The sequence below is a fragment of the Ranitomeya variabilis genome, chromosome 2 (genome assembly GCF_051348905.1).
Source record: "Ranitomeya variabilis isolate aRanVar5 chromosome 2, aRanVar5.hap1, whole genome shotgun sequence".
In the NCBI taxonomy this organism is placed as follows: domain Eukaryota; kingdom Metazoa; phylum Chordata; class Amphibia; order Anura; family Dendrobatidae; genus Ranitomeya; species Ranitomeya variabilis.
Genome location: NC_135233.1, coordinates 475,646,789 through 475,668,195, shown reverse-complemented (window position 1 = coordinate 475,668,195; position 21,407 = coordinate 475,646,789). Strand labels below are relative to the sequence as shown.

The 21,407-nt window shown below is 39.7% G+C and overlaps 1 protein-coding gene across 7 annotated transcripts in view; it reads left to right on the top strand.

Annotated features, from left to right (window-relative positions):
- The window catches only part of CDHR5 (cadherin related family member 5), a 78,036-nt gene extending 56,868 nt beyond the window's left edge, over nucleotides 1–21,168 (top strand). Inside the window, exons 13-15 of one of the 7 annotated variants that reach the window (XM_077287801.1) lie at nucleotides 2,447–2,572; nucleotides 15,262–15,431; nucleotides 20,048–21,168. In XM_077287801.1, coding sequence (XP_077143916.1) covers nucleotides 2,447–2,572; nucleotides 15,262–15,431; nucleotides 20,048–20,518 — 767 coding nt within the window. In that variant the 3' untranslated portion in view covers nucleotides 20,519–21,168. Of the gene's footprint in view, nucleotides 1–2,446; nucleotides 3,470–15,261; nucleotides 15,432–20,047 lie in introns of all 7 variants that reach the window. The other 6 variants (XM_077287800.1, XM_077287799.1, XM_077287798.1 and 3 more) reach the window with 6 other exon arrangements.
- The last annotated feature ends 239 nt before the right edge of the window (nucleotides 21,169–21,407 follow it).

The following is a 21,407-nucleotide window of genomic DNA, read 5'->3' as shown; positions in this document are numbered from 1 at the left end:
TTTACTTCTTTACTGAAGATCTCTGGGTCCTCAGTCCAGAATACGGTTCACCAGGCTGCGCAAGTCCGGCCGGTCCAATGGCACCTCCAGAGCTCTCTTCACAAGTGGAAATCGGTGCCTTCCTTCTAGCGCTATGTGTTGTGGTCCTCCCCTGCTGTGCTTACGGAGAGTCCCCACAACCGTTGTGTCTGTTTCTTAAGTTCCCTCACAACTCGATTAAATGATGTTCTTCTAATCCTCCGTCCCTCCCTGGTGTTCTGGTTGGTACGGCACCCGTTTGACGGGTAGGCTCGGAGCTCTTCCGGGACCCTAGAGTCGCCCCTCTCCACAAGGTGCCCCCCAAGACTTCATAGGTGATTTGTGTGAGACAGCCCGCCTTAGACTGACTGTCCTGCCGCTGTTTAGAGTATTGCTTGAAGCTGAATGTTGAAATACTCTCTCGGCGTTCCGGCCACCGGTAGTGCGCCTCAGCAGGGTGTTGCTCCGGTCTTACAGCATGACCCCTACTGGTATTCTCCTATCGCTTGATCTCGTTTCTCACTCAGCACAATCTATTTCTCTTCTAATCCTTTCTTGGGCACCGCCGCTACCCAGAGCAGGCGCGGTCCCTTTACGTTCTTTCTCGTTGCCAAGCCTCTGTCAGGATCCCACCCCTGACAGAGACCCTACTGTCTCTTCCTCCACAACACCCTCTGCCACCAGGTGTTGCTTCGTCCAATCCAGTCAGCTTTCTGATCTAACTTCCTGCCTGACCCCCAGTTTACCCACTATGGTGGGAAGTGGCCTAATGAATAGAACCCTTAGCTCCCCCCGGAGGCCCGACTGTGAAATGTATTGGTGTCTGTGATACCTGATCAGATGAACTCCTTCAGTGCCATCAGACGTACCATAGCTCCCCTTAGTGGCGGAGCCACAGTACTGCAACGACCAGGACTCTGGGGCGCTGCACTAGCATGATTTTTATATGTTTCCTAAACAGGGGAGTGATTGGCATAGGGGCAAAAATGGGCAGCAAGGGGGCCTTGTGCAGGATGTTTTTTGGGACTCCCTTACTTAATTTCCAATGTGCATTAACACATTGCTCACACATACAGCATATACTGTACAATATCTACACACACACACACGTACACATGACACAGATATACATAGTAATGACATATGCACATTGTGCACAAATGAACACATTACACAAATATACACGTTACACAATACAGGGAAAGAACACCAAAAAAGGCCATCATGTGTGAACATACCTTAAAAAGAAATTAGGCAGCTTCATGTCACAAAGTTTATAATTTAATCAATTTACTGATGGAAATTTTCTTTTTTGTTCATATAACCATAGGAATATGTTTGTTTTCACTTTTCCATAAAAGCCATGACTATAACTATGGTATATGAGCTCTTGTTTTTTTTTTGTTTTTTGCAAGATGAATTTTGAGTTTTCTACTCACCATTTTATTTTACACTTATGTAAGTCATTTATATTAACTTTTTCTATGAATTAAATGAGGAGAAAAATAAATTATGCCATTTTTATTTGAACCTTTTTCAATCTCCATAAGAATATGTTGCCTATATTGGGTCGCTTGTTACAATTAGAGGAATAACATATATGTCCATGTCATTTTCTTCAAATGTTTATTGTAAAAAGTACATAAATAAGGGTTTATTAGAATTGGTTTTGTGCCATTCCTTTTAGCAGCTTTATGGGACAATATATCTAACTTTTGCTTTTCAAGGTTTTTTATTACCCATAAAGTAGAAGCATATAGAGATACGCTGGTATATAATGATCTATCTCTGTGCCAGTACAATATGCCAGTAAAGAAGAAGAATGTCATAGAGATCTTTAGGCAGAACAAGAGTCATACACTTATCTGTGCATTGTGTGTCTCACTGCTAGAATTTTTAGTTTGAATCCCACATACATACCTGCTACAAGAAAATTAATTAAATATTTAAAAGTATCTCGTTAATATGGTCAGATGCAATGAAGGACTCTCCCTACACAAGTAGATAAATTCAGATGCATCGGCACATGTTGGAATCGCAGGTACCTGTGCAGCTGAAATGGCTGTTCGTGTGGCATGATTACCCCTAGATGGATAAACTGTGACCCAAATGTTCAACATCAGTGGAAAATCATGCAACATTCAATCATAATCGCATGCCTACTAATAAATTTGGTGCATCTTTGCTCTAACCATGAACCCAAAAATTAGCTTACTGCCATATATTATCGTAAAGCTCAAGGCGCAAAATGTTGAGGCTTTTTTCCATCAGATGACTGATGGGGATGATTAATTATTTTTTGCTTTTGAAAATGAAAGTTATAATATTTAAGTTGAATTTCAAATTACCGTATGTTGAAGATCTAAAGTACAATAATTTTAATGATATTCTGATGCTAATTACATGGCAATATCTATTTTGTGTACAGCACTCCCCACTACCACCACAACTGGCACCAATACACGGACAACAACAAGCACCACTCCTGGGACAGGTGCCATTACAACTAGAACTCCCTTTACTGGGACAACTGAAAGCACCACTCCTGGGACAGGTACCACTACAACTACAACTCCTTCTACTGGAACAACAACAAACACCACTCCTGGGACAGGTACCACTACAACTACAACTCCCAACACTAGAACAACCACAAGCACCACTCCTGGGACAGGTACCACTACAACTACAACTCCTTCTACTGGAACAACCACAAGCACCACTCCTGGGACAGGTACCACTACAACTACAACTCCTTCTACTGGAACAACTACAAGCACCACTCCTGGGACAGGTACCACTACAACTACAACTCCCAACACTCGGACAACCACAAGTACCACTCCTGGGACAGGTACCACTACAACTACAACTCCTTCTACTGGAACAACCACAAGTACCACTCCTGGGACAGGTACCACTACAACTACAACTCCCAACACTCGGACAACCACAAGCAGCACTCCTGGGACAGGTACCACTACAACTACAACTCCTTCTACTGGAACAACAACAAGCACCACTCCTGGGACAGGTACCACTACAACTACAACTCCCAACACTCAGACAACTACAAGCAGCACTCCTGGGACAGGTACCACTACAACTACAACTCCTTCTACTGGAACAACTACAAGCACCACTCCTGGGACAGGTACCACTACAACTACAACTCCCAACCTTCGAACAACTACAAGCACCACTCCTGGGACAGGTACCACTACAACTACAACTCCAAACACTCGGACAACTATAAGCACCACTCCTGGAACTGGTACCACTACAACTACAATTCCGAATACTCAGACTACAAAACGTACCAATCCTGGAACTGGCATTACTAAATCTCCTGCCACAACAGGGAAAAACACAGGTACAAGGACTTTTACCACTGGTAATGGCATCACTGCAGCATCTGGGCCAGTCAGTACAACTAAAAATCCAACGCCAGGTATTACCAGAACCACGACAACAGAATATATTACTGCAAATACCATTACACATTCTTCTATTAGCTCAAGCATCACAAATATTACATCACACACGATATTACAGCGAACCGTATCATTCCATGTTAATTCGTAGAATAAGGCATTGTGAATGCAAGTACAGTAATATTCTTTATTTGTGTAGTGACAACATATTCCTCATCACTGTACAATTAACTGCAGATTTTGTATGTATCTCTGATGAATACGTTATGGAGATTCAGGCTTGCGTTCCAACATAGATGGGTGAGTCATTTTGATTGGACAACTTCACATTGTGATTGTTTCTGGCCAATTGAGAATAAGCTTATAAAGGCACTTACCTTGGGCGCAGTGACATGACCATGAAAAGCCCAGGAGTAATAACCCCCTTTTTTCTCTTGCAATAGAAATATACCCAAGTAGTGCGGATAGGTCCCCTGAGGATTCATAGTAATGATGAAACGCATCTGGACCCACAGGGACAATTAGGGCTATTATTGTAAGGGTCAGTTGTGGACTGCCCTTGTCAGGGAGGGAGTTTAGGAGTTCAGGGCCATGATAGCCTTTACAGGGCTTAATAGGACAAGTATGCCCCACTCCTTTCAATGGATCTCGGCTGTCCTGAGATGAAAGATTGACAGTTGGTGCCATTTCTACATATGGATGAGCTCATTCCATGTATTTATTACAGAATGGTATGGATTTAATTATTTGCACCCATTTATGTATGTTCACATATGGACTGTGATCCTTGTTTCGTTTCCAATTATAAGAGGAGAAATGTTGATAATGTAATCTTGACTTTTTTGGGAGCATTGCATTATGATCTCAATCAGTTACCATATGAATTTGAATGATAATCAGAACTGGGATCAGTTGCATGTGCTATCAGGCAGGGAATCTCTGTGACTTATATGCAGATACCCCTGTGTTTAGTTCACAGCACTGTAAGTTAATTAGTGATATTTAAAATATTGCACTATATCATTTTTTTTTCTTATAGGTAGGCTTTTATATTTATTAATAAAAGTTATGTTTTAATACTTTCCCTTTGCTAACACTTACGTATCTCTGATCACAACCTCACCTGTCTGATATATTTATCATCTTTTTCCCACTCTAACGCTGATTGCCAATTTGTTTTTTCCTGATCTGAGTTCCATAATAGACAGGCACCTGCTATGATGCTTCCATTCACTCAAAAGGATCGCACTCTTTCTCCAGACCACATTTCTGTCCCTACGTCTAATGGAGAAGCAGGTGATCCTATGCGATCTCCCCATTTTATTCCAAGCCTCAATATTGCAATCAATCACAAACTCACAATTAGAAATGAGACTATACTTTTCAGCCTTTGAGAAGTGAAAGCTATTGCAAAATCCTAATCTTTTGAAATAAGTCCCACTGATTTGTGTAGGATGATCCTCCTCTTAAGCCATTTAAATTACCCCCAAACAAATACAAAAACTAAACACAGATTAACAAAATAACTAGTTTCCAACCCAGATCCCTTTGAAGAGGACCTTTCAACAATTTGTTTTCATGTTGAACTAGACACACGATGTAATGGTGACTTCAGAAGGAGAATAAAATGTTTTGTTTTTTAATTTTGCCTTTGTGTTGTGGAGATATCAGCAATCAAATTATTTGAAGTAACTTTTGTTACAGCTAGGTGGGTGTTATCGGTTAGTTTTCACGGGGGGCGTGTACCTTTTCTCCCTATATCAGTTGCCCAATCATAAGCAGGCAACAAAACACTGGAGAAAGAAGAACACCCCCCCATCATATCTTAGTTTTCTCAGTAAGTGAGATGTAATGATACAGCTCTGATTTCCTAGCCAGCATCTCTCCAGCATGATTAGAAAGTCCTCGAAGTAGAGTGCAGAAGGCTAACACCTTAGAGCGTAGTACAGGGAGAAGAAGTATGTGAACCCAGTGAAAACTGTGTTATAACACTCACTAGGTCTCTGCAAAAATTAACTCATTAGGTACCAAATATGCAACTATTACATTATGTAATAGTTCCATGTGAAACATTTGGTGAAAGGTCCTCTTTAAGTAATAGCTGACCCAGAATGGACACCCTAAACTAATGTAGACCCTAAACAAGACCCCATTATTAAATACAGAGTCGGAGACAGATCTGGAAATAAATACAGATCCTGGGTCTGATCTATAAACTAATACAGATACCAGAACAGAACCCCTAAAAACCTCTTGTAGCAAACATAAGACCAAGACCACCCAAATAATAAAGACTTTGAACCAAACCCTCTAAATAAATACAAACCCCAGATAAGACCCTTTTAATATATATACGACCTCTAAGCTTATACAGACACCACACCAGACCCCCTTAAGCTAACACAGACCACAGGTTAGTCTTTTCAGAAAGCTTCTGAATATTTTAAGGTAGTTAGCAAGTATGCATACGAATTTACTGTTTTTCAGTGAGTTCATAGATTTTGAGCAGGCCCAATAACCAATGCAATAGCCAAGTATAGACGGAAGGAAGTTTCCTGTCAGTAAGGAAATTGCACATTTCCGAGGTATATACTCCTAATCTCTTTTTATATACTATTGACTTAAAAGGAACATGTCTGGACCATACCATTAAGGCTGTATTAGTCAAAGAACAACTATAGAAACCATACTTGTTTTCTAGCAACTCGATATGGCTGAGCTGAGAAGTCAAGCTTTGAAGCCACAAGTAAATGAACGTGATAAAGCATTGGCGGCGTGTCATTATACATGGAGTACATTGGCACCACGTCCCCAATACGTGTCCTGCTAATTTGCACATAGAGATTACTCAGTCACGGCACATCTGATTACTACAACACAGCGAGCATAGTTATTGTTTCTCTACAACCTAAACAGTCCTATCACTAGTTTGATTAGTAAAATTGTCCTGAAAGGTTCCCTTTTATCTACATTCTTGGTATATCTCTTTTTTGCATTTTTCTTCTGTTATTGTTTTTCATGCACAACTTCTATTCTTCATGGACTATCATATTAAGATCAAGTTAACTTTTTAATAAGAAATTTTTTAAGAAATTTCCATTACTTAATTTTTAAAGCTCTTTAAATGATAATTAATGCAGAGCATTTAAAGAAGACCCGTTACCAGGTCAAAAGTGGTCAGTTTTTGGTTTTTATTTTATTCCCATTTCTATCCTTAGTAATCTATCTTTTTTTTTTTTCAAATTCACAATACGTTTCCAGAAATATGGCTCTTTTATTTTAGAGCTAATTTTTATGCTCCTTACAAGGGGGTGTGGCTTACAGGGCAATTATGCAAAGCAGCCAAATGACAATCCCCAGAGGATCCTGTGTGCCACGCCCCCTCGTAAAGACCATAAAACTTAACACCAAATGAAAAGACACATATCTTTGGAACTGTAGAAAGAAAAAAAAAGGCATACACGGATGAGCTGAAGAAGTATAATACGGGCAAAATCTTGTCATTTTTAATCTGGTGAAAAGTCCTCTTTACAAAATAAGAAGTGTGGAAATTCATTTTTGTGTGGATAAATATAATGCTATATATTTAAAGGGCTTGTCTACAACTGGATAACCCCTCTGCAAATGCTAAAATAACTGGTATATAGTGAAAAAAAAACACACATATACACAGTGTGTATTACCCACATTCAGTTTGGCACCGTTCTCGCAGGTGCTGTGTCTCCAGTTCTGCCTGATGGAGGTGTGAAGGCTGCAGCAGATCAGCAGTCATTGTCGTAGACTGGCTGCAGCGGTCAGGTGGCATAACTAATTACTGGAGACTGAGCAATGCCATCGCTTGAATAGTGCCAATCAGGGAGGGGAGTATATGTTTTTATTTCTATCTGGGACTTTAGCATTTAACAAGGGGTGATTCAGAAGTGGACAACCTCATTAAAATGATGGCGTGATATAGTAACCTTGTGTATTAAATGGAGTGGAAAATAATGAAGCTGACATTGAAACATAGCACCCTGCTGTCAAGTAATACCTTGGCATAAGAAAAGGCCTTACTAGACGTGAAAACGAAGCTTTATGTATGTTGCACATGTACGTCCTACAGATATTAAATCTTTCTACATTTTAAATAATTAAAAATGATAATTTATATAGTACAAATATGTTTAATATATGTATATACAGTACAGACCAAAAGTTTGGTCCCACCTTCTCATTTAAAGATTTTTCTGTATTTTCATGACTATGGAAATTGTACATTCACACTGAAGGCATCAAAACTATGAATTAACACATGTGGAATTATATACTTAACAAAAAAGTGTGAAACAACTAAAATTATGTCTTATATTCTAGGTTCTTCAAAGTAGCCACCTTTTGCTTTGATGACTGCTTTGCACTATCTTGGCATTCTCTTGATGAGATTCAAGAGGTAGTCACCGGGAATGGTCTTCCAAAAATCTTGAAGGAGTTCCCAGAGATGCTTAGCACTTGTTGGCCCTTTTACCTTCACTCTGCGGTCCAGACATCACTCTCCTTCTTGGTGAAATAGCCCTTACACAGCCTGGAGGTGTGTTTGGGGTCATTTTCCTGTTGAAAAATAAATGATGGTCCAGCTAAATGCAAACCGGATGAAATAGCATGCTGCTGCAAGATGCTGTGGTAGCCATCCTGGTTCAGTATGCCTTCAATTTTGAATAAATCCCCAACAGTGTCACCAGCAAAGCACCCCCGCACCATCACACCTCCTCCTCCATGCTTCACGGTGGGAACCAGGCATGTAGAGTTCATCCGTTCACCTTTTCTGCGTCACACAAAGACACGGTGGTTGGAACCAAAGATCTCAAATTTGGACTCATCAGACCAAAGCACAGATTTCCACTGGTCTAATGTCCATTCCTTGTGTTCTTTAGCCCAAACAAGTCTCTTCTGCTTGTTGCATGTCCTTAGCAGTGGTTTCCTAGCAGCTATTTTACCATGAAGGCCTGCTGCACAAAGTCTCCTCTTAACAGTTTTTGTAGAGATGTGTCTGCTGCTAGAACTCTGTGTGGCATTGACCTGGTCTCTAATCTGAGCTGCTGTTAACCTGCAATTTCTGAGGCTGGTGACTCGGATAAACTTAGCCTCAGAAGCAGAGGTGACTCTTTGTCTTCCTTTCCTGGGGCGGTCCTCATGTGAGCCAGTTTCTTTGTAGCGCTTGATGGTTTGTGCCACTGCACTTGGGGACAAAGTTTGCCCAATTTTTCGGACTGACTGACCTTCTTGTCTTAAAGCAATGATGGCCACTCATTTTTCTTTACTTAGCTGCTTTTTTCTTGCCATAATACAAATTCTAACAGTCTATTCAGTAGGACTATTAGCTGTGTATCCACCAGACTTCTGCACAACACAGCTGATGGTCCCAACCCCATTTATAAGGCAAGAAATTTCACTTATTAAACCTGACAGGGCACACCTGTGAAGTGAAAACCATTCCCGGTGACTACCTCTTGAAGCTCATCAACAGAATGCCAAGAGTGTGCAAAGCAGTCATCAAAGCAAAAGGTGGCTACTTTGAAGAACCTACAATATAAGACATAATTTCAGTTGTTTCGCACTTTTTTGTTAAGTATATAATTCCACGTGTTAATTCATAGTTTTGATGCCTTCAGTGTGAATGTACAATTTTCATAGTCATGAAAATACAGAAAAATCTTTAAATGAGAAGGTGTGTCCAAACTTTTGGTCTGTACTGTAGATCTATATACATATATTGATATATCTATGTATAGATATATCTTTCATTTATCATTTATGTTACCCTTTACATAGATATACTGTATATACCTATATCTATCTGTTTATACAGCAGGTGAAATAAATATTGAACACGTCACCAATTTTCTAAATAAATATATTTCTAAAGGTGCTATTGACATAAATTTCTGACCAGATGTTGGTAACAACCCATCCAATCCACACAGACAATGAATGCAAAACATAGATGTCCGTAAATTAAGTTATACATAATAATGAGAAATGATTCATGGAAAAAGTATTGAACACGATTACTGAACTTTATTTAATACTTAATACAAAAAACTTTGTTGGTGATGACAGCTTCAAGACACATCCTGTATGGAGAAACTAGTCGCAGGCATTGCTTAGGTGTGATTTTGGCCTATTCTTCCACACAAACACTCTTCACATCCTGAAGCTTCTGTGGGCTCCTTCTATGGACTCTGAGCTTTAGTTTGTTCCATTAATTTTCTATTGGATTCAGGTCAGGTGATTGGCTCTGCCATTCTAGCAGCTTTTTTCTTTATCTAAAACCAATTGAGAATTTCCTTGGCTGTGTGTTTGGGATCATTGTCTTGCTGAACTGTCCAACCTCGTTTCATCTGCTGCATCATCCTCGTAGATGGCAGCAGATTTTAATCAAGAATGTCTCGATACATTTGTCCATTCATCCTTCCTTCAATTATATGAGGCTTGCCAGTGCCATATGCTGAAAATAACCCCACACCATGATGTTCCAAACTTCACTGTTGTATGGTGTTTTAACATGGAGTGTATTACGGCATCCAAAGAGTTCAATATTGGTCTCATCTGACCGGACTGCATTCTCACAGTATTTCACAAGCTTGTCTAAATGTTGTTGAGAGAACTTTAAACACACGTCAACATGCTTTCTGTTCAGCAATGGAGTGTTGCGTAGTGATCGGGCATACAGGCCATGGAAGTTGAGTGCATTTCTTAGTTTTTTCTTTGAAAGAATTGTACCTGCTAATTCCAGGTCTTTCTGCAGCTCCCCACATGTGGTCCTTGGCTCTAGGACAACTCTTCTGATAATTCTTTCCACTCCTCTGTCTGAAATATGCACCTAGTCATGGCCAATTTATGGTGAAATTATGTTCTTTCCACTTCCATATTATCAACCCAATAGTGCTCACTGGAACCTTCAGTAGTTTAGAAGTTCTTCTGTGAATGCCATCAGTATGTTTTGCAACAATAAGGTTGTGAAGGTATTGAGGCAGCTCACTGGTTTTACCCATCATTAGATGTTTCTGGTGTGGAATCTTGGTAATGAGACATCTTTTTACAGGCCGTCAGTTTAACCAGCTGATATTATTTTCCACTAAGTGGCAGGATTGCTTTCTAATTACTAATAGATTTCAACTGGTGTCATGACTTTCCATGGCTTATTGCACCTCTCTTGCTTCATGTGTTTAGTACTTTTTCCCTGTGTCATTTCTCATTATTACATTTAACTTAATTTATGGACATCTATGGTTTGATTTCTTTGTCTGTGTGGATTGGATAGATTGTTTACAACAACTTGTGAAAATTCCATGTCAAAAGCACCTTTTTGAAAAATATTTACTTAGAAAATTGGTGACATGTTCGATACTTAGTTCACCCACTGTAGATATATATGTGTATATTTATATATATATGTGTATATATATATATATATATATATATATATATACATACATACAGTGCATACATATATAGATATAGAATATATGTACACTGTGTACATATATGTGTGTGTATAAATATACAGTATATATACATATATGTGTATACATATATATGCAGTGGCATGTAAAAGTTTGGGCACCCATGGTCAAAATTACTGTTATTGTGAACAGTTAAGCGAGTTGAAGATGAAATGATCTCTAAAAGGCCTAATTTTAAAGATGACACATTACAGATGGTGTTATGTTTGCATCATGAATTTGTTGACATTTAATTGAATCCATTCTTCCCTCTACCCATGAAATGTTCTTCATGCCATTGGCTGCAACACAACCCCAAAGCATGATTGATCCATTCCCATGCGTAATGGTTGTCGAGATGTTATTTTCCTGAAATTTTGTGCTCTTTGTTTCTCCTCAAATACCTTTGATCATTGTGCCCAAAGTTCTATTTTAACCTCATCGGTCTACAGGACTTATTTACAAAATGCTTCAGTCTTGTTTATATGTTCTTTTGCATAGTTCTGATGCTGAATTTTATGGTAAGGAAGCAAGAGAGGTTTTCTGCTAATGACTTTTCCATGAAGGCCATATTTATACAGGTGTCTCTGAACAGTAGAATAATTTACCACAGCTAAATCTTTCTGAAGTTCTTTTGCATTCAAGCGGGGGTTCTGATTTGCCTCTCTAGCAAACCTATGAGCAGCTTTTATGCTTTTATTGAAATTTTGCTTGGACTTCCAGACCCTATCTTGACCTCCACTGTTCCTGTTAACTGCCATTTCTTAATTACATTTCAAACTGAGGAAAGGGCAACTTGAAAACGTGTTGCTTTCTCCTTAAAGCCTTCTCCAGCTTTGTGGGCTTCCACCATTTTCATTTTCAGGGTACTAGGCAACTAGTTAGAAGAACCCATGATTGCTGTTTTTTGGCACAAAGTTAGAGGAGACTGGGTAATTTGCATCACCCACCCTTTCCTAACGATGATAGAGAAAAGGCCATAAGAGGCTAATTAAGGTCTGAAACCTTGGTCAAAGTCATCTGAGCACACAAATCTCAAAGGATGCCCAAACTTTTGCATTGGCCCATTTTCATTTGAAGAATTTTTTAAAATGTAAATGATGAAAAACTTTTTTTTTGCCTAAAATACAAAGGAAATGTGTCATCTTTAACTTTAAGGGTACGTGTCCACGGTCAGGATGGCCGGCGGTATCGCCGGAGCGGCGAAGCCGCTTGGCGCTAAGCCCCGCCCCCTTTCTGGGACGCGATGATGCCGGATGTGTTAACTGTACACATCCGGGATCATCGCACCCTTGCATAGCGCCCTGTGATATTACTTAAGGCGACGCAGCGTCGCCGCAGGTAGCACGGACATGCTGCAATCTGAAAAGACGCGCAGCATGTCTGGAGTCGCAGGGAAGTCGGATGCGTGTTTCCACGCATAGTGGACACGGGATTTCATAAAATCCCCTCCACTATGCTGGAACATCTGGACGCTGCGTGTTTGACGCTGCAGCTCTGCGCAGCGTCAAACAAGCGGCGTTTACTGACCGTGGACACATACCCTAAGCCTTTTAGAGATCATTTCATCCTCGCTTAACTATTCACAATAACAGTAATTTTGACCAGGAGTGCTTAAACTTTTACATGCCACTGTTATATATATATATATATATATATTTTTTTTTTTTTAATTATTAATGGCTAACACATAAATTATTTTTTTTTATATTTATGTACAATTGATTGTAAATGTAATTAAAAAAGAGAGAAGTCATCTAACTTGCCGCTCTACCGCGAATCTTTACCATTTTTATGTACACAAGTCAATTAATCCCAGCATCTGTGATGAAGTGTTTTGAACTTATGAACTCGCCTTCCAAACTCAACCACATGAATGAAAAAATATCAATCTGTCTAAAGTGAACTTTTCAAGATGGCACCAGTGTCCTACAAAGGGGCTCTATTCCATGTAATTAAAAGACAATAAAAACACTCCATAGATTCTGCTCTCAACATACACAGTAGTGGTGGCGGTCCCATTAGTGGTGCTTTAACAGTTGTCCACGTGTGGCTTTGAGTCCTGTTTTCACGTAATTCTATATACTAATTAATTTGTCGGATGTCCATTTGTGGTAAAGTTCTATTTGGTAATAGTTAATTATATAGCTCTTAAAGTGAACCTGTCATCAGGATTCTGCTAAGTAAACTACAGGTATTCTCAGGTTGGTGCTGTTACACTGATAAAAATGATATCTGGGTTGAAGAAATCTGTCTTGTGGTTCTTGTTTAATCTTTGTTCACCCTGAAGCACGAGAATCTTATTAACTCAAAAACTACAAACAAAGATTAATCAAGGACCATGAGATGGATTTCTTCAACCCAGGTATTATTTTATTCATTGTAACACCTGACACTGTCTGTAGTTTACTTAGCAAAATACTGATGACAGGTTTGCTTTAAAATATTCAATGAAGTTGTCTGACATTAGAAAAGAAAGGTTGGCTTTCTAAAGGATGAGGCTGTAGTCCATATATTGTATCAGAATCAGAAGGTGAGATGCAATACTTGACACAGTCCATGGGCAAAAGTAAAAGCTGTTTCCGGGAAAACAAAAGCCAACTTTTTTTTTTAAATCCTATTTGCTCATAAATCAAATTTATGATTTAATAAGTCTGAGATTTAAGTGCAGTTCCTTCCCTTCCCGCACTCATTAGATAAGTGTTGGTGGATCTCACCAGTACATATGTGAGATGGGCTTTCCTTAGAGAAACCTGCTGAAAATTAGAGTTGAGGAAAAAAGATTTGCGCTACCCTAGTTGGGCTTCCAGTCCCCTCCTCCATGACAGCTGGACCAGGTCAATCTTCACCTCTGCAGCTGGCAGCCTGGATGTCTTTCTCTTACACTTACTAAGCCTGCAACATCATGATGTCCCAGGCCAATTAACGGCAGAAGACACCCAGGATCCAGAGTCGAAGATGCCAGCAGTAAAAGGGTATAGTTCCATGGTCCGACTGCCACTGAGGATCGTAATGGATGCCAGACTAGTACAGCGTGAACCTTTACGCTGAACTCTATTGAATCAGGGTTCTTACTTTGTCTTATTCCCATGAAGAAGCCACAAATACCATGAAAAACCATGCAAAATAGTTTACTATCCTTCTCGAGAGAGTTGATTTGCTTGTTTTTCCATTAAACATTGCCAATCAGACTGTTTATTGATAAGCTTGTTAAATTTTAATTTCTCAAATTATTTAGCTATGATTTGGGGGTTGAGGAATTCTGCATGATTGTACTTTAGGGGAATATGCCATTATTTAATGAAGACATTTACAAGATGCTCATAGCAGGATTGCAGCAATAGCTGGGGCAAATGTAACAGTCTCGCCAGTGTCCTGGTGCTTAATGGGGCATACAGGCCCATATTCAGGGGCAAACATGCCATTGGGGTACCCTGTGCGGACGCACAGGGGCCCAAGAGGTAAAGGGGCCATTACCTCCTACAAAGCAGATGAAATTGTGCATTATGATGAGTTTTTGGACTGCAAAAGGACCATATATTGGTCTGGCACAGGGGCCTCTTCTGTCTGTGTCCACCCATATTCCATGTAGATAGACACCTATATTGTAAATGGAAGATAGTACATGGGGCACCTTGTTACAAATTTTGCACTGGGGCACAGTTACTTTGACCACTTCCCGGCATATTTTACTTAAGTGTACATACATGGGACATGTTGCGCGTGGATATGTGGAGCTGAAACCACACCATACCCATCAGACGCTGGCTGTATTACACAGCCAGCATTAACCTACAGCATTAACTGGAGCTAGGCTATCAATCTCAACTTAAGGTGCGAGGTCTTGGGGGCACATTGTCACAAGGTTCTGATAGGTCACCATGGCCTGCTAAACAGAAAGTCCTAAAATGTAAATTGGCTTTGAAAGAAAGGGGTTAGCCTATACCTCCCATTATTGGTATTGTGCTTTACCGTGTTGAATTTAGATGTGTAGCCCCTGCCCTTGTTGACTGGCATCATTGGGTTTGCGGCATACATCTACGTTGAGTCTCGGTGGCAACAATTGGTGCCTCGTGACTAGTCAGGTGGAGAGGTGCTGTCTGTGACACTGTGTGTGTTCTGAACAGGAGTGGCAGCCTATGGCATCTTATAGCACCACTTTTTTAAGACTTTTCTATAATGACAGATTCCCTTAAAGGTTTAATTCTTGATTAAATTTTGATTGATTGATTGATTGATTTTGTGATTGTTCCTTATATGATTATAAATCTATCTCAATTCATTATATAAGTTTCCTACTCCAGTGTCTTGTGTTTTTTTTTTTCAAGGAGGTAATGACGGAGAAAAACAGGATAAGAATTATACTACGACTGACATGGCAATACTTGGTGCTACCCTGGGCGTTGTTCTAGCTGCATGTTTGGTTGGATTGGCTTTCCTCATTTACAAGCAATATGGAAACACAATTCAGAGTAAATTGAGAAGAGTGACAGGAAATGTAAGTACAGTAGATCATATTTTAATTTTCTCAATATGTCTTTTTTTTTGTTTTTTTGCCTAACAAACATCAAACTTTTTGAACCAATTCTACAGATAGGATGTGACACACAAATTTTGATTCTTTTCATAGCCCCCCCCCCCCCAGTCTGTATAAATTAGTATCAGCTGTAGTAAAATAATATATTTTATTTTACGTCAGTCTTTGCATATAATATTTCCACTGCATAAAGATAAGGTTCACACAGTTTTTTGCATGGATTTTATAGCATATATTCCACCAAAATACACTTAGAAATATAAATAAAAAGAAACCAATCTTGTAATTTTAACACTGGCCAGTGGCCACTAGTTCTAATGTTAGGCTCGTACTTCCCGTCCAATCTCATTATCATCACAGACAGAGCCAGTTTCGGGATAACCATTGCCCAATTGCCCAAGTCCTCCATGCCCCTAAGGCCCCCAGCATTTACTGCATTCACTGAATCCTGCTACAGAACCTGTGGTTACATGTGACCGGTCATGTGACCTTGATGTTATCACAGGTCCTGTACTCTGAGTTTAGAAAAACTGACAAAGAGGAGACAAACTGCTAAGTATCTATCTATCTATCTATCTATCTATCTATCTATCTATCTATCTATCTATCTCAAATCTATCTCTCATATCTATTCATGTATTCTATCGTCTCTCATATATACTATCTATCCATCCATATGTATGTGCTCTGTGTATACTATGTATGTAGCATCCATTTATAAATCCTGGAGGCTCAGACAAGAGTTCATAGGTGTCAACTTGTCAGTAATCGTCCAATGAACAAGCAAAATGCTGCTCATTCATCCAGCCAATGGACAGATTATCCATTAGTGATCGTCCTACCCACATCATTCTTCTTCAATCAGTGTAAAGAGGCCGGTAAGCACCAAACGACTCCAATATTGTCAATTGCACTTGTTTAATGGTCTGACCTCACCGCATGTAAATGCAAACTAAATGTTTGTGTGTGATTGTGCAATATATCAGCATTTAGGGCGCCACTTTTAATCTTTTGTCCAGGGCCCCATTTGGTCTAAAACGCAGCCCTTGTCACTGACATCATTACAAAATCAGTTAGCACTTCTGTACTGCAGATAACGCAGGTTCCACGATTTCCAAAAGGCGATGTAACAGAGTACAGTGACTCCCCCTTCCTTCATAATGATCGTTGCCCTGATGAGAGCAGGCTCATTAAATACTTCAGTGCAATTCAGTAGAGTCTATTGCTGCTATTATTCATGTACCTAATGGGAGGTAGGAGTCTAACATTTGGTGTAATGGAAAGGGTGAAAGCTGCAAAAAAAGTTTGTTTTGTAATATAATATAAAAAAAAACAACTTAAAAACATTTTATTAGGTCATGTTTTGATGACACATTCCCTTAAAAAAAAACTGCATACATTTAAAGACACACTGCTGCGCAAGGTCTCAGTCAAAGCATAGAGAGAGTGATTACAGCGCATGCACTGTATGGTGACTGATGACTGTTAAATCCTCCAGTGCTGCCCCAATGACTGGAAGTGATTAGCTGCAGAGAAAATATAACTTCATTTTCTCCCAGTACTTGTTTTTCCAGTTCGGCCTTATTCAGATATTTCTTTTCACGTACGTGTTCTATCCGTAGAACATCTACCCATTACAATTTATAGAGCTGTTCAGGTTTCTGTCTTTTTCCATGAGCAATCCATGTGCTGTCCATTTTTAACATTGCATGGCTAGGAGAAGCTTTGCAATTTTCTTTTTTATTCCATCCAATAAAATCACTGATGACACCTTGATGGTAGACACTGATGAATATCAGACCACTTTCTGCATGCAAGAAAAATCTCTGAGATCTGAATGAGGCTGTCACGGGGTTACTACGACAGTGTTGAGCCAGAAGACTGCAGCATCTGATTGCTCCTACTCCGGCGCTTCGCCTTATTAAACGTGTTTTTCTTCTGGCAGAACAGGGGTTAATCGGCCATGTTGGAAATCCCTGTGCTCAGCTGTGCTGGGTTAGCCACTCCTTTTCCCTATAAACTCTGGGCTCTATTACTAATCCTGGTCAGAGTTAGTTCTTGCTGTATAACAAAAGGAGGGAGAGACATTGGTATGAGAAGGAGTGCTGGAGGAGTTATAGGGGACTGCTGTTTGGTTTATACGTGTGGTAATTCCTTATCCTTCCCTGTTTTGCTTATCACCTCTTCCTGCACGCCCCGATGGTTTCCTCTGTTATATTGAATATTTTGTGTGTGGAGTTTTCAGTTTACCCTTGTCTTTGTTGCCCTATTTGTCGGTTGGTGTACTGTATAGTAGCGACCCCTCATCCCTGGGTGGGGGAAGAGAACAGACGAAGGGCTAACTTAGGAGATAAGGCAAGGGTGGAGGCCCCAACATCTTTATCACCTGAAGTATCCCAGGGAACAGGGCGAGCTAGGGCGCCCATAGTGTTAGGGCCAGGAAAGGGGCCCCTGTTCCTGGGTCACCCGACAGTTGGCCTTACAATACTTTTCCTCAGACATAGTGGTAATCTGCAGGTAATTACCGTTTGAAACATGTTTTGCAGTCTATTGTTTGCTCATTGGTTTCCTTTAATTACTTACAGTAGCCTCATTATTTTTACTGTTTTTCTGTAAGCAGTACCCATAGTGGCTTTTTTAGTGCATATTACAATAAACTTAGGCTTCATTCACACGTCAGTATTTTTGCATCAGTATTTGTATGCCAAAGCCAGGAGCGGAACATACAGAGAAAAACTGTATTCGAGATATTGACATCTGCTCTGTGTTTTGCAGACCCTCCTGGTTATGGCATACGAATACCGATGAAATACTGATAAAAAATACTGATGTGTGAATGAGGCCTAATGCTGGATAGAAGCAGCTGCTTTTCTGTCCAGTTTGTTTATTAGTGCATGAATACAAGATACCCAAAATCCTGTTTCGCGGACTCTTGGAAATATTTACAGAAGGAACAATGGTCGTTGGTTGCGTCTTGTATTTGAAAGAAAACTTTTTGAAAAATTGTAAAATTTTTGCGCAACCTGGAGTTGCATAAAAACTTTGCAATTTTTTTGCATTTTCATGCTTTCAAGCTTGGAGCAGCAACTCCAGAATAGGTGGGATTCAGGAGGAGCAGGGCCTGGCTTAGCTACAATGTCCGATAAATTCCTCAAAGGAGCATTTTTTAATTACATACTGTAACTGCAAAAACTACTCTCCGTTCCCTAACTGGAGTAGCATTTCTGGTGAGGCGCACGGAGGCACGTCACAGAGAAAATGTGCCAAATTTATTAAGTGGTGTGCGCCTCTTCATGAATTTGGCGTATCGTACTCCAGTGAGCCCTTTTTTAATACTGGCATGCACAATGCCAGTCTTGACGAATTGGCCACCAAATTCTTTCTTTGAAAACGTTAAAGTTCTTAAAATAAAAGATATTATCATGGTTCAAGCTCTACCGAATTCTAAATTTCCTGCAGATATGGGGTTACATTCAGGGTGATTGAAGCCACCACAAGGTTACAGAGTGTAGAATTACTGATATCCATTTACAAGTAATATACTGTGAGCTCTTAAGCTCCTTCTGGTGGTGCCAAGAAAGCAACTAGAATGTCATTATTTAGGGGCTTTCTGGGAATTTATTAGCTATTTTTATGATAAGGTGCCATGGGGCATCGGCATGTTGTAGTTCTCTCCCATATCAATGAATGTTAGGGCTCCTGCAGACGTCTGATCTCGGACCGCAATGCACAGGCTGGCCGCGGCTTTTCCGACCTGAGTGCCACAGTCTCATAGAAATATATGAAGCTGTCATGCTCCGGTCGGGAAAGCCGCGGCCAGCCTGTGCATTGCCGTCAAAGATCGGACCAATTTTCAAGGACATCTGAATAAGCCTTAAGAGATCTAGCACTATGATTCATAGCCACTGAACAATGTATATGGATGTGCCAACTCCAGAGCTCCACAGCTCCTTTAAAAAGATTTTTTTTTTGAAAAATCAAGTCATATTATTTATAGGACAGAGGATAAATTGCTGATTACTTGGCCCCCAGCCATTCTGAGATCGGAGCTGTGCATCTCCATCCTGAGTGGACCTCCTTGCCATTCATTGTCTATCAGACCAAAGGAAAAAGCAAAGTACAGTTTTCAGTTTTCGACAGCAGTCCCCTTGACAATGAATGGAGCAAAAGCTGAGTATGTGTACCTTTCCTCCATTCAGTTTGGGGCTTCCGTGCCTAGTTCTTGGGGTTCCAGAGCCTCGATCTCAGAATCGCTGGTGATCCCAATTGGCGGATCCCCAGTGATCAGCAAGTTATTCCTTATCTAATAGATATGGGATAACTTCATTTTTTTTTTAATAAACCTTTAATAAGCTGATTGGTGGGGGTGCCGGCAGATATTAACGTGAAAAAATATTAAAGTGCTGGAAAATACTTTTAACATTATTTCCATACTCACTTTAAGCTAATTGTAGACGATCAATGATGAATAAAACGTAGTAAAATCTATATAAGACTCAGAAAGGATGGCTGCTCACTGAGATAATTTCATATTACAAATACATATTCTGTGTAATATCTTCTCTCTTTCACTCTAGAATTCCGGAGGATTTCCAGATAGGACTGAGCAACTGATAAATGAAGAAGAGTATGGTGGGAGTATATCAGCGTCAAGTCCAGAATTTGACATCGATAGTGGCATTACCGAAGTGCCCTCTGGGAATAACCTGCTCTCAGTTGCAGCAGTAAGCACAGTGCTTACAACCAGTGCCCCCACAGAGAGTCCTCCATCGGAAGAAGCAGATGGAGAGTCTGATTCAGAAGACAAGAAGGTGAAGTCCATCCTAACTAAAGACTTGAAGGAAGATGGAGGTTACAAGTCAGTATGGTTTAGGGAAGACGCTGCCCCAGAAGTCATGGTTATTGAGGGAGTTGAACATGGAGAAGCAAACGATGACTATACAGAAGAAGAACAAGAAGACACTGATGATGATGAGGATGATGAAGATGAACTCAATCCAACATTCAGCACTCCAAATAATGACTCAAATAATCTCAGTATACTCTAGGAGTTTATTTGGCTATTTTACAATTGTATGACAAGTGTATAGAAATACAACAATATTGTTGTCAAATGTCATGTTGTATATTACAGGAATGGACAATTCTGAACATTAGCAATGATGATCAAACAGCTTTTAAGTTGTCACATTGACCCAAAAGCATAAATTTACGAGCATGTGAAGGTCACCAGTGGCTTGTCCCCACCCTCCTTCCATAGACTGACATGTCTCTTCCCAGACACACACATGGGCTTCTGGAGATTTTTTTTTTCGCAAATTCTGCTCCTTTCAAACATTCATGCTTCACAACCATGTTCTAGCCATGTTTTCCATGAATAGAAGAGATTCCCATTAGAGTCTATGGACATGTTCACATCAGGTTTTTTTCTTGCAGACCGATTGACTGCAATAAATACCATCTGAGACATATTCAATTTTGATTTGATATGTGGATCAAAAGTATCCCATTAAGTCAATGGATCCATAAAAAATGGACTACAGACGGATGCCATCAGTTCTGCATCCTTCTGATGTCCAAGGACATTTTTTTATTTTTCAAATACAAACAGGATGCCCTGATGATGGTAAAAACTTACCACAGATAAAAAACTGGATAAAATACTGATCAAAATAAAATTGATTTATTTTTAGCTTATTTTCCAAGGTTACCAAACTCATTTGTTGCTGAGAAGATCTTCTTAAACAAATGTTCTAATTGTGAGATTTAGATTTAGTAAAACAGAAATTATAGGCTTTATTTTCCATTCATTCTGTCATGTCAGAGGGTATTTATATCATACTGATTTATCCCACTGGATATGAAATGGACCAACAATACAGTAGCTTAAAACAAATTTTAGTTTTAGAATTCATAACTTAATTTTCATAATTTCAG